The 15,314-nt window shown below is 36.9% G+C and overlaps 1 protein-coding gene across 1 annotated transcript in view; it reads right to left on the reverse strand.

Annotated features, from left to right (window-relative positions):
- The window catches only part of LOC124619259 (A disintegrin and metalloproteinase with thrombospondin motifs 1), a 474,635-nt gene that overhangs the window by 49,091 nt on the left and 410,230 nt on the right, over positions 1-15,314 (reverse strand). Inside the window, exons 8-10 of the mRNA XM_047145524.1 lie at positions 13,512-13,641; positions 12,667-12,809; positions 943-998 (exon numbers count right to left, since the gene is read on the reverse strand). Coding sequence (XP_047001480.1) covers positions 943-998; positions 12,667-12,809; positions 13,512-13,641 — 329 coding nt within the window. The remainder of the gene's footprint in view (positions 1-942; positions 999-12,666; positions 12,810-13,511; positions 13,642-15,314) is intronic.

Consider the following 15,314-nt stretch of genomic DNA (forward strand, 5'->3'; position numbering starts at 1 on the left):
GAGGAGTGATGAGATATTAATCACATACAAATTTGTGAAAACATTTACTGGGGCTTAGTAAAAGGTGAATGTGATAGGAAACAGCTATGGTAGATTCGAAATTTTCCAGGGATTATTCAACAGTTAAAAATATTCTGATCAATATATAATGGTTGCTAGTTCACACTTCCTTTCAGACATGTTGTGTAACAAGTTTCTTCAGTCTCTCTCTATTTTTTTTCAATGAGGTACAGCAAAAATTTAGTTACTATTAGCACAATACAATTGTATAAGTCTTCTGAAGAGATTTTCATGGGTATTTTCCATGCTCATTTTGGGTATTAAAATTTGTAGAAGGAGATCTGCCATCACTTTTCATTATGATACAATGTCTTTGTCTTTTAATTACTTTCTACATAATTTTGGTTCTTTCTTTGAAGAAGAAATATTGTTAAGTGTTCAGATGTGAAGAAAGTTTCAGTGTGGAAATGTCAAAATAAATTTTAGGCCCAAGGTATTTTACAGTCTTATTTATTGAAATTTTACATTTTTAATGATTTATTGTTAAATTATTTAGTCTTCTGTTGTTTGTCTCGGGGAATACAAATGGTGGTGATAGCACAGCACATTTTTTGCACATACAGACATTATATTCTCAGGCTGCAAGCTAAAAAGAAGTGACAGCAGTGGCAAAAAGTTTCATTATCTGTCACTTTGGCAGTTACTTGAAGTTTTGTAGCTATCTTATAACAGATTCCATTTATATGCATTAATAATGAATTACAGTTTACTTTTGTAAATTTGTTCTGAAAGTAAGATATTACATTTTTTATAAGTTACTCGTAATTAATGAAATAGCAAATATGATATATATGTGCTCTGCATCATCACCATTTTGTTTACAGAAGACTAGCCATGCAAAGTGAAATCTTGATTGTATTAAGGTCAGTCACTCAAACCTACCTGCGGTACCTCTGTTGCACACGTCATTAGCAAATTGTCTCCTGCACATGTCTAATCTGTAATTATAATAAAAGTGAAATTGTCTAAAATATAAACAGTTTTTTAAATTCATTCAGAGGACAAAACATCTTTAGAAATAACACAGTCACAAAGATATTAAACATATGTGAGGGTGAGCAAAAGATTACTGTGACTTTCTAAATGTAGCTTGTTACAATGTCTTGCCTAATTTGCTTGTTATAAGAAATTTTCTGCAAATCCAGAATGGAACCACCAGCTGTACACATTACAACCAAACACCACAGCATGTTAAAATGGGGATACACAGATAAAAAAAAAGAGAAACAGTCAAATGAACATTGAAAACTGCAATTACTTGCTCTCATAATCATATCCCATCACCATCTGCTTCCCTTCACATTTTGTACAGACATACTATGAAGCTATATACAAAAGATGTTTCTGGAGGACGCTGAATGACAATCACGTACCGGCTGTTCCTTTGGTACAACGTCCTCCTTTCCTCCGTCGACACATATCATACCTACAGAGCAAGGAATATGTTACAGAACAAATTGAACATTTAATGAACAACAATAATTTTTAATAAAGTACTTCAGAATTCAGATAGTTTATTCTTGAAGGTGATGATCAACTGCTACATTTACAGCCAATTTTAGAATTCTATAATGAGGAGATGAAATAAAATTTTTGTGAAATCATGTAGAACTTTAAGTATTTTGTGTGTATGACTGAAGCTTTATTTCGCTTCTATTCAGTGATGCAAAATAGTTATTTAAGCTTCCTATAAGAAGTCGTTACTTTCATTTTATTTCCTATTTTACTATGTTTTCTTTCTCTATTTTTTTCAATTCTGAATACAGATTGTTGTATACCAGTTATGATGTTGCCTGACTTCAATTTCTTCATACATGTCTTACTAACATACACTCACATTCAGAAAAAACAGAACATCTTGAATGACTAGTGATGCACATTCATATATACAGGACATGTACTTTAGTATGTTCTGCAGAAATGATTAGCATTTCAGTCAGCTCAGTTCAGCATGTGTCCTGTTGCCTAGTAGGTACAGGGTCTGCCATGATGGCATTGACGTGTATAAAGCACAAACATTGTCCAGTGATATAGCCATTCATGCTGCATTCACTTGGTTCCAAAGTTCATCTGTGGTTGTGGGCATTGGGTCACAGCACTGCACTCATCATTTCACCATATAACACACATTTTTGATTGGCAGGCCAGGGAAAAAGGCTGACATCCTGTGGCACCAAGAAGGCACGTGCTTGTGCAGCAACATGTGGTCATGCATTGCCTTGCTGGAAAATGATGTCTGGGGTGTTGGGCAGAAAGGGTATGGCTATGGGTCACAAGATGTCATTCACATAGGTCTCACTGGTCACACTACCCTGGACACGCACCAACCATGATTTGTGGTTGTACCCAATAGCACCCCACACCATAAGGCCTTGAGTTGGCACTGTATGTCTTGTGCGAATGCAGTCGTTGTGATGGCGCTCCCCCTGTCTGAGGTGAACCAAAATGCAGCCATCATTTTCAAATGAACAGAACCTGGATTCATCTGAGAAAACTACCTGATGCCACTCCTGTCCTCAGAGATGTTGGTCCATACCATTGACGTCTAGCATGTTTCTGACATTCGTCAAAGGTAGGTGGAGAACTGGGTGATACACATGTAACCCATGCCATAATAAACAGTGACAGACTATCACCCCTCAAAAAAGTGAACACTGTGTTACACTATTTCAATGTAGTGCCAAAACTGAGGACAATACAGATCTGTCCTGCAATGTTATTTGGATGGGGTGTTGATCTTCTCAGGGGATGGCCTGGATGGTGCAACCAGACCCATTTCATTGTGTTCTAGGGCTTTGCATGAACCATTTGGTGCATCCCCGTCACACTGCTGACACACTTCATCCCACACAAGTAACAATTTCTGGGATGGATGTCTCTCATTCTCTCATGCCAATAATGTGCCCTCTTTCAAACTCACTGATTTGATGGTACAGTTCACACATATCATCCTGCACATCTTCTCAAGTCACACTGATCCATTGTCTTTGATTTATAGCAACAATGAGGGATGCAAGCACATTTTACCAGTAGGTGGTGTTGCACCACGATATTGATGTTGCCCCTGAACCCGCAAGCCAGCATGGTTCAAATGCTAATCGTTTCTGCAGAATATACTAATGTACATGTCCTGTGAATATGAATGTTCTATTTCTAGTCATTCAGGGTGTCCTGTTTTTTCTGAACATGAGTGTATTTGTTACATGTGGATTGTCATATTTGTTGTACAGTTTATCTATATGTTATCATGAATATCGTGTGCAAAATGGAAATGTAAGAAATAATTTCAATGAAGGAACAAGGCCAATATTGATATATCATGCAATGTTCCCAGCACTGAATGACTCTGAATGAAAATTTTCACCCTTGAACAAGTGTGCAGTAATATGAAGCGTTTATTGAAGGACAAAAATGGTGCTGGAACTTATATGAAATTCTGATCACTTTCTGTAGCTATTGGTAGCCAGTGCATTAATATGGGCACACATGTTTCATCATGGAAACACTGCCAGCTGCTTTCACTTTCCTGTCTTGGTCTTCATCCTACATACAGCATAAATCTTGCTACTTATGAGGAAATACTGTTGATTAGTTTAACGGTCAGCCTGAAGTAGCCTTTTATGCTATATTTTTTCTCAGTGTTGCTAATTCTCCATGTAGCAGAATAATCTCTCTCAAGATGCAAAATACTGAATAAATGGAAAAACAGGAACTGCAGGTGTAATACAGGCTTTGAGATTGCTGGGATGGTGCTCTTTGTACCCACTTTTAAACTGGTTTAAAAAGGGTAAGTAAGCATTTACCAATTTTTTGTTATTTACTTTTCTTGTGTAGTTTTCATTTAAAATTACTGCAAATAAGTGGATCATAAGTGATAATTAAATAGTTGTCAGGTCCGCTGATGCAGCCAAGGGGGTTACTGATTGTACTTTACAGAATTGTTTCTAGAGCTAATATCTATTACAAGCCAGACGGACTGCTTGTATTGCCATTTTGCACCACTTTAATGCAACAGATTATTTGTTGCAGTTGAAACATGCAGATTTTTAAAGCATTACTTGACTGACACCAGTGCCCAGCTAATTTTGCCATCTAAATTTTATCATAAAGCTGTGAATGTGCTTAGCACACTGGCTACCATGAGCTTGACCACAGATGACATTAAAAGTTGTAATTGCAACTTAACAGTAGTTGAAGTAACCAAAGACTTTTTCTTGATTTAAATTTTTACATTTAAATTTTTCATTGTTAAACCACAATTCAGTGCACTATTAGCTGCAGTGATTTTACATGCAGTGCACAGAGAAAGCTGTGTATGAATTTTGTTCAATAGAAACTTCCTTGATAATTACAATCTGAAAAGTTTGTGTTGTAAGCTTCTAAAGCAGTTGAAAAATATTCCATATTTTATTACATGCATCAGGTGGTGCACTTTTTAAGCAATAATGAGTGTTTTAATTACATAACAGTTTTCTTTTTAATAACATGTGCAAATAATAAAAAAAGAATAGAACAATAAGAAAAAATGTATAAAATAAGGGAAAGGAGAGAAGATGAATGAGTACTGGAAAAATAGAAGAGGAATTGAGGTTGTTACATGATCCTAGTTGGTGGAAAAAAAAACCACTCACAAGTGTGTGTGTGTGTGTACTCCTACCACAAAAAGAGCAAGAGCCTGAATGCTAGTGTTAACTGTTTTTTTTATTATTGTTTCCACACACTATGCACCAATCCTCTGTAGGTAAGTGTTTGCCTTTCCCTTATTTTATGTGTTTTTCTATGGATGAATTTCCATTATTAACAAGAAAAAAATGAATATTTAAAGACAACAGACTACAAGCATAACTATTCTTTTAAAGTGTTACAACAATGGCATGCAAATGAGCAGATACAGTATACATATATATGAGTAATGCAGTAAATGAATTATTACATTTCTGTTTTGATCTCTTTATTTCTTTTGCACAATTATTAGCACTGCTGCCTTTAGTTCTCTCTCTTCATCCCAGTATGGCAACTTAATGCTCTTTCCAATGCAAAAAAATCCTCCTACACTTCCCCCACTAAGGCTGCTGTAAGGGGAGTCTGCCCCAAGTACCTATAATCTGAACATTTCTTTAGTCAGTTGTTTAAAACATCTGTCATATTGTCTGTATACCACTACATATGTACATATATGTCCATAACATTGTGAAGTGCATTGAAACAATACCTGCTTAAATGTATCTGTGCATACTGTAATTAGTCTAATCTTATCTTTGCAGTCCCTGTAGAAGTGATATGTAGAGGCAGTGATGTAGAATAGATTCCTCACTGTGAATACCTTTTATCAACTTCCCAACATGCACTTTGATGAAAGCTTTAAAATGAAGTCCAGCTATCCAGTTATGATGTAAGCACTGGCGAACACACTACAATGTCCCATTGTACTACTTTCTTTAAAATCTCATTTCTTTTTGCTGCAAATACAGAATTACATTTATGTTAAGTTTTGCTATATCTAAATACTGTGCTTCTCTACAAGTTATCAGACCTTCAGAGATAGTTTAGTACCATCCTTCTAAAATTCCTACAGTACATAAAGTTCAGTTCTGTCAAAAGATGTAATTTCTATGGAGATTCTTGTTATTTCCTAAATGTAGTATAAAAAAATAATTCAAAAACTGACTGTGTGACCCGTAAATTCTCAAAACTGGCAGAGTTGAAAATTAAATGAGAGAGAATAATCAAATTTTTAATCACTGGAAGTAAACATATGTGATTAGTGGTATTTCATAAGTTAAATGTAACTGTTACAGTTGCCTTGCTGTTTTTATAATCTAATATAAACATAGCCAGAATGTTATGTGAGTGCATCGAAAGCAGTGAACCTATTGACTGCCCTATATCAGTTACTACATAGAATACAAATTGTATGAATACCATAAGCAAGATATAACAGTTCTGTCTATATGACTGCCTATTGACAGAAAGAGATCAAAAAGAAATTTATGAAAATAGAAAATACGCAAGACACACGTGTTTACATTCTCTCTCTCTCTCTCTCTCTCTCTCTCTCTCACACACACACACACACACACACACACACACACACAAAAATTGAAACAGTTTCATAATGTATAAATAAAAATGGAAGTGAAATAAAAATCTATAATAATATGAAACAATGAAAGAGGGTAATTTGCTGTTACAATATCAACTCACATACAGTAAGTTTCATATGTTTGTGACTGTAGTTGATACAATTAAGCAAGATTCTTTGTTTTTGCAGTTATGGGGCCACAGAAGAAATTTAAGAGATTTATTTGCAAACCTGAGAAATTAGAAGTTACAGTATAGCAAAAAGACTGGAAATACAAGGGCAGATGAGCCAAAGGACACAGTTGAGGAAAAAGACATGAATACTAAGCTGTGCAGGGAGGAACACCAAGGAAAGTGAAAAATGTGAAAACTATAAAAGAATTTAAGGCATGTGAGTATTATGGATGAAAAGTCATTTCACTTTTTTCTTTGTTCCCAACCCTCCCTGTACTGATTGGGGACCTGCAAGGTTAAGAAACTGCACCTGTATTTATAAAAACTGTGTTGTTGATCCTCATGCTGCCACCTTTTGTTAAGGTTTTCTGTTGTTTCAGACAAATGCACAAATTGTTCCTTCAACATTTAATCTCTTTTCTCATTCACATGAGACAGCACTCCACCTCTAACAATCGGGAATGTGACATAACGTTAAACTGTAACCTCAGTGCCATCTTTCCTCACGTCATCAGTTTTCTGTTCTCAGTTTTTCCTTCCTTATGTGCAGATTTTGCAATCTCATTTGTTGCTAATATTTAATCATCTATTTCTCTTTAGATAGGAAAAAAAGTTTACCAAGTACTAACAAGTACTGAACCCACTGATCAGCTGGCAACTAGCATGCAGATATTTTTCATACATTTTTTAAAGGAAGTTTTTTTTTAAAATATAAATATTTTTTAAATATAAAAGTTAGTTATCATAAAGGATCACATTACACATGTCTCATAAATCATATTTCTATGTCTTCCCTCATTTCTCATTAGCTCACAGACATTTCTTTTCTTCTTGTTTTTTTCCCCTTTTGTTCTGTTTCTGCCTTTCACTTTTATCATATGTTACTGAGGTAATAGTGGCCTCTTAAATAACAGCACACAACTTTAGAACATACATAATTAACTTTTTACTCTTCACTAATGCATACAAGAACATTCGATAGAAGAAACTGAAGTGAGAGCACTGAACTGAAATCATTAAGGCAAAGATAACAAACTCAGCATGTCAGAGAGCTCACACATACTGCGTGATATTCTCACGACACACAGGTATTACTGCCACACAGGCCCTCACCTGCAGTGCAGAGCACCTGGAATGTCCTGGTACTTAAAATTGATTTGCCGACCGGCTCTAGTGTCAGTCAGATGTTGTGGCAGCAGTGATGCTATTGGCTGCAGCACAAGAATGTTGAGAAGCCTGGTTGGTCAGGGTCAGGGAATTATGGTCCAGTGACTCTGGACTGGTTGTGGCATGACATGTTGGTGAGGAATTCAGGACTGTCAAGGGCAGAATCCACACTGGTCAGGCACATTCAATGGATACTTTCAAGGGTGTGCCATTGTATAGGATGTACATGGTGCAATCCCCTCTACTCGACACTGGGAAAGGGCCAGTGTTCAGTAGCTGTAGTGGACATCTGACCGAGTCTGTACGTAGCATCACACATGAACAATTGTGCAAGTCTTTGTGCACAAACACCAGACGGTTTCCACAGTGAGAAGGAAGCAGGCAGTGGGTATTGGTGCAGTGGTATTTTAATTGCTGCACTAAATGTGGAAGTTCCACTGGGTCACTAAGGTACTATTTAGTTTGCTGGAAGATGTAGAGCGTTGCCATAAAACCATTTTGGCCACAGACACACCAATATCAAGTTTGCACGTCATTCAGAGGGCTAAAAAGACTAAGGGAAGTGCCCTTGCCCACTTTTCTTGGTGGTACTCTAACAAGCCTTTACTGTGACACCATTCTACTACAACTTTACTAGTGAGATTCTATCTGGTTGTGTGGTGTTGCTGAAAGCCACACAGTATGGCTAGTTCCCGGAACATTCAATTCCGTCTAGCAACCTTAATCATTTTTACTGTGCAGAGCACAGCCAAACACATAATCCATGTACATATAAATGTTTTTAATGTAATAGATGTCAGTCATCAGTGTTGCCTCACCATTTACATATGTCTACAGGCATGAAAATGTGTCTGTATCCATCCAAAAGTGGAAAAGGTCTGACGAGGTTGATGTGAACATGGGCGAATCTAGTTGGTGCACCTTGGAAGTTACTGTTGGCACGGGATGCAGAAACAGTCACGCATGCATTCGTCTTTCTCCATGCTGCTCAAGTGAATGAACAACATATGTGCAAAGTACACCAATGGCTATTTGATCATGGAATAACAGTCTGTAAGCAATCTGACCATAGCATTGGCCACCAAATGAGATAAGCTGTGGAGCTATCTTGTGGAACTTCTGTGAAATGTATGGGTATCATTTGTTCTGAGAGATGTCACACTATGTCTTCAACTTGGAGTTGGCACAGGAATGTGGTGAAGGCATAGACCTGTAGATGGGTCATTCAACATTTGTTGTAACTGTGGATCAATGGCTTGCTCTACAGTGAGCACACCACACCACAAATACAAAAAAAAGTAGTCGCCCACTAAATTTTCAGCAGCTTTTTTTAGGTATTGAATATCTGTTGAAACTGGCTTATGAACTCAATAGGTTGAAACTGCCTAGGTGAGCACTTGTCACTAATGTTCTTGAATGCTGAAGTGATGGGTTTGTTATCCATAAAAATAGTCACCAGTCAAGCTTCTATTTGAGATCACAAGTATCTAACTGCTCGTAGACTTCTAACAGCTCTATATTGTATGCACTCCACTTCTGTTGGGCTGGCTGCGACTTTTTAGAGTACAACTCGGTTGGCTGCCAGTGTCAGTCCACTTGTTGATAGAGTGCTGCTCTGATTGCTCACTGACTTGCATCAACAATTACAGCTGGGTTTGCATGGGATACTGAGTGGGCGAGCAACACTGCATGATTTAAACTTGCTTGGAGGTTGTGGAATGCCTTGTACATTCCAGGTGTCCACTTAACAGGTCTGTGTCCAGTGGAATCAAGGCCCACAAGTGGATTTGTAAGTGGTGTCTGTACAGCCACCATTAAGGGGAGGTGAAGATGGTAAAGATTCATTGTACTCAGGAATCATATCAGTTGCTGATAATCTGCTGGCCTCGGTAGAGGTTGTAGTGTTGTAATCTTCTCTGCCAATAAATAAATTCCATCAGTCGAAAGAGTAAGGCCCAGAAAGGACTTCCCAATGATACATTTGTTTTAGTTTAATGCTATTCCATGATCAAACAGCCATTGGTGTACTTCACACAAATGTTGTTCATGCACTTGAACAGCATCGGAGAACACCAAGATGTCATCCAAGTGAGTGAAACAAAATGGAAGTCCTTTGAGTATCTCATCCACAACACTTTGCCACATCAGCATTTTTGAGGCCAAAAGGCATAAATAACAATTCAAATGCTTTTTAATGGTCCAGAATGCTACTCCTTTATGTTGGGGAATGAATACCCGTCTGGTACTGTTTTTGCATTTAAGGCATAGTAGTCACCACATGGCCTCCACAAGCCATCTTTCTTGTGGAAAAGACACAGGGGTGAAGAAAAGGGCTGTTAGGCTGGTGAATGATTCCAGTCTGCAACATTTCCTCAAAAGTTGCCTTTGTCTCTGTTAAGCATTCAGGTGCAATTCTGTGTGAACATAGTGAGACGGGTTGTTGGGTGTAGTTCGGATGTGGTGCACTGTATTGAGATTGTCTTGACACCACTACAGTGCACCTATACCTGCAACTTGCTTGAAAGTTTAGATGCGTGGCACTCAGAAGGCTTTTGTGTTGCAGGTGTGCTGTGTGGCTTGGAGGAAAATGCATAGTCGATTCTCTGTGATACATCGTAAGCAGGTTGGCCTCTAATCCCTGATACTACACTGTTGTCAACAGAGCTCAATAATCATATTTCCTGCAGGTCAACTTCTAAGGTAAAATGTGTGAGGAAGTTGGCATCTAAAAGAGGTTTAGATGCACCAGTGACTAAAAACGACTGCGTGAAATGCCTGGAGAAATCGACACTGAAAGTGAACACTTTGTGTCCATAAGTAATGTTGTACCTGTATGCCTGTCTGGCACATACGGTCTTTTTGATGCAGTTGAATCTGTGTGTCGAGGTGGCTACTGCCAACAGTGTGCAGACACTGCACTGTTGAAGTAGACACACTGGCTACTTTAGAAACCACATGGTGAAGTACGCTTTTTAGCGTGTTGGCCAAAATGTTTGTGGTACTAGCATACCCTGCAAGAGCTCTTCCACTGGTTCTGAATTCCACGATTAGCACCTTGTCATTTCTGCTGTATGTGCAGTTGTGATCTCAGTGCTTCCACTGTGGTTCTTAGGCTTCAGATTTCGTCAGAAACACTTGACGGGTATTGTGACTTGACAAACACACAGTGAGCTCGGTCGGCAGTGGCTGCCGACACCATGGCAATTGTTACAGGTGACTCGAGTGTTTCACAGACTCTTTCAGTATCCTGCAGTAATTTGTTGGGTGACTTTATCACTATATAACACCAATGCTGTCCTTACTTGTGTCAGTAGTTGTTAATGCCAAATATGCAGTAACAAATTAGTGTATACTGTGGAACTGTTCACTAAATTGCATATATGTTGGCAGAAGTCTGATAAGGTCTTATCATCATGTTTCTCCTGATACAGTATTTGCCTGACTTTGAGACTGGGGGACTTTGTACAGTGGGATGTCAAAAATGTCATTCGTGGGAAAGCCTGAAAGTTCATAGAGTGTGTCAGCTATTATGTGGCATCTTAGTTCATCCACATAAATAAATGCATGTAGCTTTAGAATATAGAGAATTAACTTTTTATTTCTTGATCAGTGCACGTTCGATAAAAGAAACAAAAAGGAAAAGCCCTGAACGTAAATTATCATGGCAAGGATATGAAAACTAAGTGTGTCAGAGATATTCTCATGACATACAAGTACAAAAATTTGTAGCTGCCACAAGTTTATCAAACACAACAGTATGTTAAATATCTATTACAATGTATCATGTTCATATATTTGTCTTCTCAGTTATACAATTCATAAAAACTGTTCCATGCATCTTCTCAAAACTAGGAACTTAACCATAATAAACTGTAATCCCTTTAATGCCAACATAGTGAAATATCATGAAATACCATAGCTAATGTAAAGTTAGGAAGGTAGGGGACGAGGTACTGGCAAAAGTAAAGCTGTGAGGACGGGGCGTGAGTCGTGCTTGGGTAGCTCATATGGTAGAGCGCTTGCCTGCGAAAGGCAAAGGTCCCGAGTTTGAGTCTCGGTCCATCACACAGTTTTAATCTGGCACGAAGTTTCAAATACCATGTGCTCAATGTATATTTCAGCCTATTATTTGGGTTATAACTCCACCTCCCCTTACCCTGTCTATGAACAAATTTCAGCAAGTGATGTTGTTTACAAAGGTGATTCACATACATTGAACCTGTGAATGAAATATTTTCTGATCAATGATGTCCTGAATATAATCAAAATGGGGTTATAAGTCAAGACAATGCAGGTATTGAAAGATGTAGTCACAATCTGTCCAAATGAATAATTAGCCTTATTCACTTATTGAACAAAGTAACAGACAAGAATATATGAATCTGAACAGAAAAAGCCCAACTTTTTCTTTTGAGTTATCGCTATTTTCATTTCAAGTGTTCAGACAAGGAGAAATTATGTGTTCTGTGTCACTTTTCATTATATATGCCATGTATTTCAACATTTATAAATATCAAAATTTCTCAAACAATTAATTATAATTTCATCCAATAACATCTCCCATGTTTTCACTATCCACTCTTCATTGAGCAGAGTATAACTTATTTTACGTTTCAATCCTCTTTCACAATCCAGTATTCTTCAAGGGTTTCATACAATGCAGACATAAGACGGACTTTCAAAGCCCACAATCACCAGCTGTTACTGTAGAAGATCTGCTCCATAGTTTGTGAATAAACTTATGAACAAGGTCACTGGCCATCAGATCAAAATAGTCATATTAGGTATTTATTTTAACCTCCTATGTATGGTTTCTTTTTTCCCAAATATAACAACTTAAGGTAAATCTGTGTAAAGTCCAATCCATTCACTGATACTGATGTACTACTCAACATGTTCTTTTTCTTTTGTCCATCAAATGTGTACCATCCAATTTCCCCACACTCCTTGCATGATACTTTTGACAGTTACACATTACTGGTTTTACCATACATGAGTACAGTAATGATAACTTGGTTTATTACTAGAAAAGAAGTCCTAAAAACAAATGAAATTTAAACAGAACATAGTAAGATCATTGGTATATTATTTAGCGTGCAGTAAGACAAATTTTACATTGATCATGCATTTTAAAAGAGGAAGTAAAATGTGCTTTTCTTCTGAGAGGATGTAAATTCTACTTACTTTGTGACAGCAACAGCAATATCATAGACAGGCAATCTCCTTTCTCGGAACAGGTACTTGCCCATATCTGTGAGAGCAGCTGCAGAGTCAATGGCATCACGACCCACACGGTTTCTCTCCAGGTATGGTGTTGCATCACGGCCCTGTGATAACAAAACATGGTAGGGTACTTTTCTGTGTAAATAGGGAGCATAAAATCTTTCTGCCATAATAAACTGAGACTCTGGCAAGTACCTCCACTGCCGGTTTGGGATACAGATCTGAAGACTGTCGCACCCATTTACTTACTTCTTCTTCTTCCTTTTCTTCTTCAATAATAGATGGGTTTACAATGTTATTATTGTGAGTTTGATGCATTTCTTTTTAGTTTGAAGATCTGTGAATTTTATTATCTGTTATTTATTAACAAATGTGTAATCTGTGAGAGCCACTAACAACAGTGCACTCACAGCACTAAGAAGGGGTCTTCTAAAAATTGCTGAGCTCATAAGTTTTATTTTTCATTAGTTTGCTTCATATGAAAAACCTGAAGTGTGTATGAATATTATTAAAATTATTTCAACAGGATATCTTTACATCCATATTAGACCAATTGTTTGCAACTGTTATTTTTAATGTAAATTTTTAATTTTTTAGAGTATTACATTGTAAAATATTATTGTTATATAGTCAGACATGAAATGCTAGTGAATATATGTGGGATATTCATATAATATACTCATCATAATGTGAAAAGAAATAATGAATATTATAAATGAAGAACATTGAATTAGTCTTCTTAACAGTCCCAGAACTTTCACAACGTATTTCTTTAAGAAAATAAATGAAGAACTGTCCTCACTTACCCTAGATATAATAATTCCAGCAATGCTGATTCGTATCTTTGGTCCCTTCAGTAATTTGTATCGTAAATCTACTCCATTCCAGAAAGAAACGAAATATCTCTTAATCTGCACATTATCGCCACCATGTAACCTGTGAAATAATTGGTTTTCGAAAAATGTATTTATAATCAATGCAAATTAGGACTACAAGCTAGGGCAAGAGCAAATATGCAGTAGCCTATCTATAGTTATGGCAATTCACATAATGATTATTTTAAAAATCATATGCCCACTGAAAGTCAAAAACAGTTTTAGCTGAAAGATCTAAAAGAAGAAAAATGTGATTTTGAACAAAGTGACTTACTAAAATGTTTCACTAGTATTAAAAATAATTTACTGTACTCACTGTGGGTACAAATACTATAAATAAACATCTTATACACAGAACAAAACAGTTTCTGATTTGTGAAAGCTGCACTTTCTTTTGTTATATTGTGCAACAGCTGTTTCTGCTACTGCTTCCCGCTCGAGTCGCATTGGGGAAGAGCGTAGGGGAGAGTACACTGTAAAACGTGGTCTTGGTTTGAAGAATGGTCTTGTTTGTGCAATTTTTAAAAGCAGTTATGTTGTGCATGTTTTGTTCAAATTGTTTATGTCTATTGAGAATGTAAGTTCATCCAATGCTGGTGTGGGATTACAAAGACCTCCAACAAAATTTTCAGCAATTAAGGAATGAGTGACAGCATAAATATGGCTGTACTTTTCTTAAAAGTCAACTATTTCTCAGAGATTCCAAAAATGAAACAACAGATGAAAACATTCACAAATGCACAATATGGTATTGGACAGCCAGTGCTTAAACACACTCATATATGAAATAGATGACAGCATAAGGATTTTACTTAAAGAAAGGGAAGAGGGAAAAGGCCTTGATCCCCTTACTGTTTTGATGCAGCCCACCACTATTTACACTCCTCTACCAATTTTTTAATCACCAAGTAGCACTGACGCTCCTCAATTGTTTGTTTATATATTCCACAAATACGTCTTGCCTACAGTTTCTTCTATTAACACAAAAGTTATAACCTGATGTTTTATCACTTGCTATCATGTTAGGTTTTTGCCCAAATATTCCTTTCCTCCCTGAACCTATGAAGAACTTCCACATTTCTTATCTTATGAGTTCACTTACTCATCAGCACCCTTTTATTACACTACAACTCGGTTCTCAAGAAGACAGAATGGTTGGCCAGTACTTAACTTCAGTTGGTGAAATTCCAGTACTGCTTTCCTCTCCAAGGAAGGAAATGATAATTCCGAAAGTTACGGAATGTTTTTTCTATTTTTAAATGTGTTTAAAAGCAGTATGAAATTTAATCTCCTAAGGGTAAGTCCTCGTGAGCCATTCCATCACCTTCTAATGTTACAGTTTTCTTGGGATTATCCATCTCATTGTGATATACCTTGATCTATTTTCCCCCACACAAGTGAATCACGGACTGTGGTAAAACCAAAGGTATATTATCACAAAAGAGTGCATTTGATTTTACATTTAAGAATGCAGTATGAGAAATCTATGCGCAAGTTGCATTTGTTGAAAGCTAATTAAAAACAAATGTGCGACTGAGTTCCTTAACAAAGCTTGGGTCATTCTGAAAGCTAATCCAAATGATATTGTGCACCAGTTTGTTGTTTTGTGTGCTTTTCCTTCCCGATTGCCTTGAAAAGGTTAAAACAATAGCCAGAAAATACTGTACTAGTCTTCTGGGCTAACTGGATGAAAAATACCCGAGAAAGAGCATAGTGGATTTCATCAGAACCACA

Source organism: Schistocerca americana, chromosome 6 (assembly GCF_021461395.2).
Source record: "Schistocerca americana isolate TAMUIC-IGC-003095 chromosome 6, iqSchAmer2.1, whole genome shotgun sequence".
In the NCBI taxonomy this organism is placed as follows: Eukaryota; Metazoa; Arthropoda; class Insecta; order Orthoptera; family Acrididae; genus Schistocerca; species Schistocerca americana.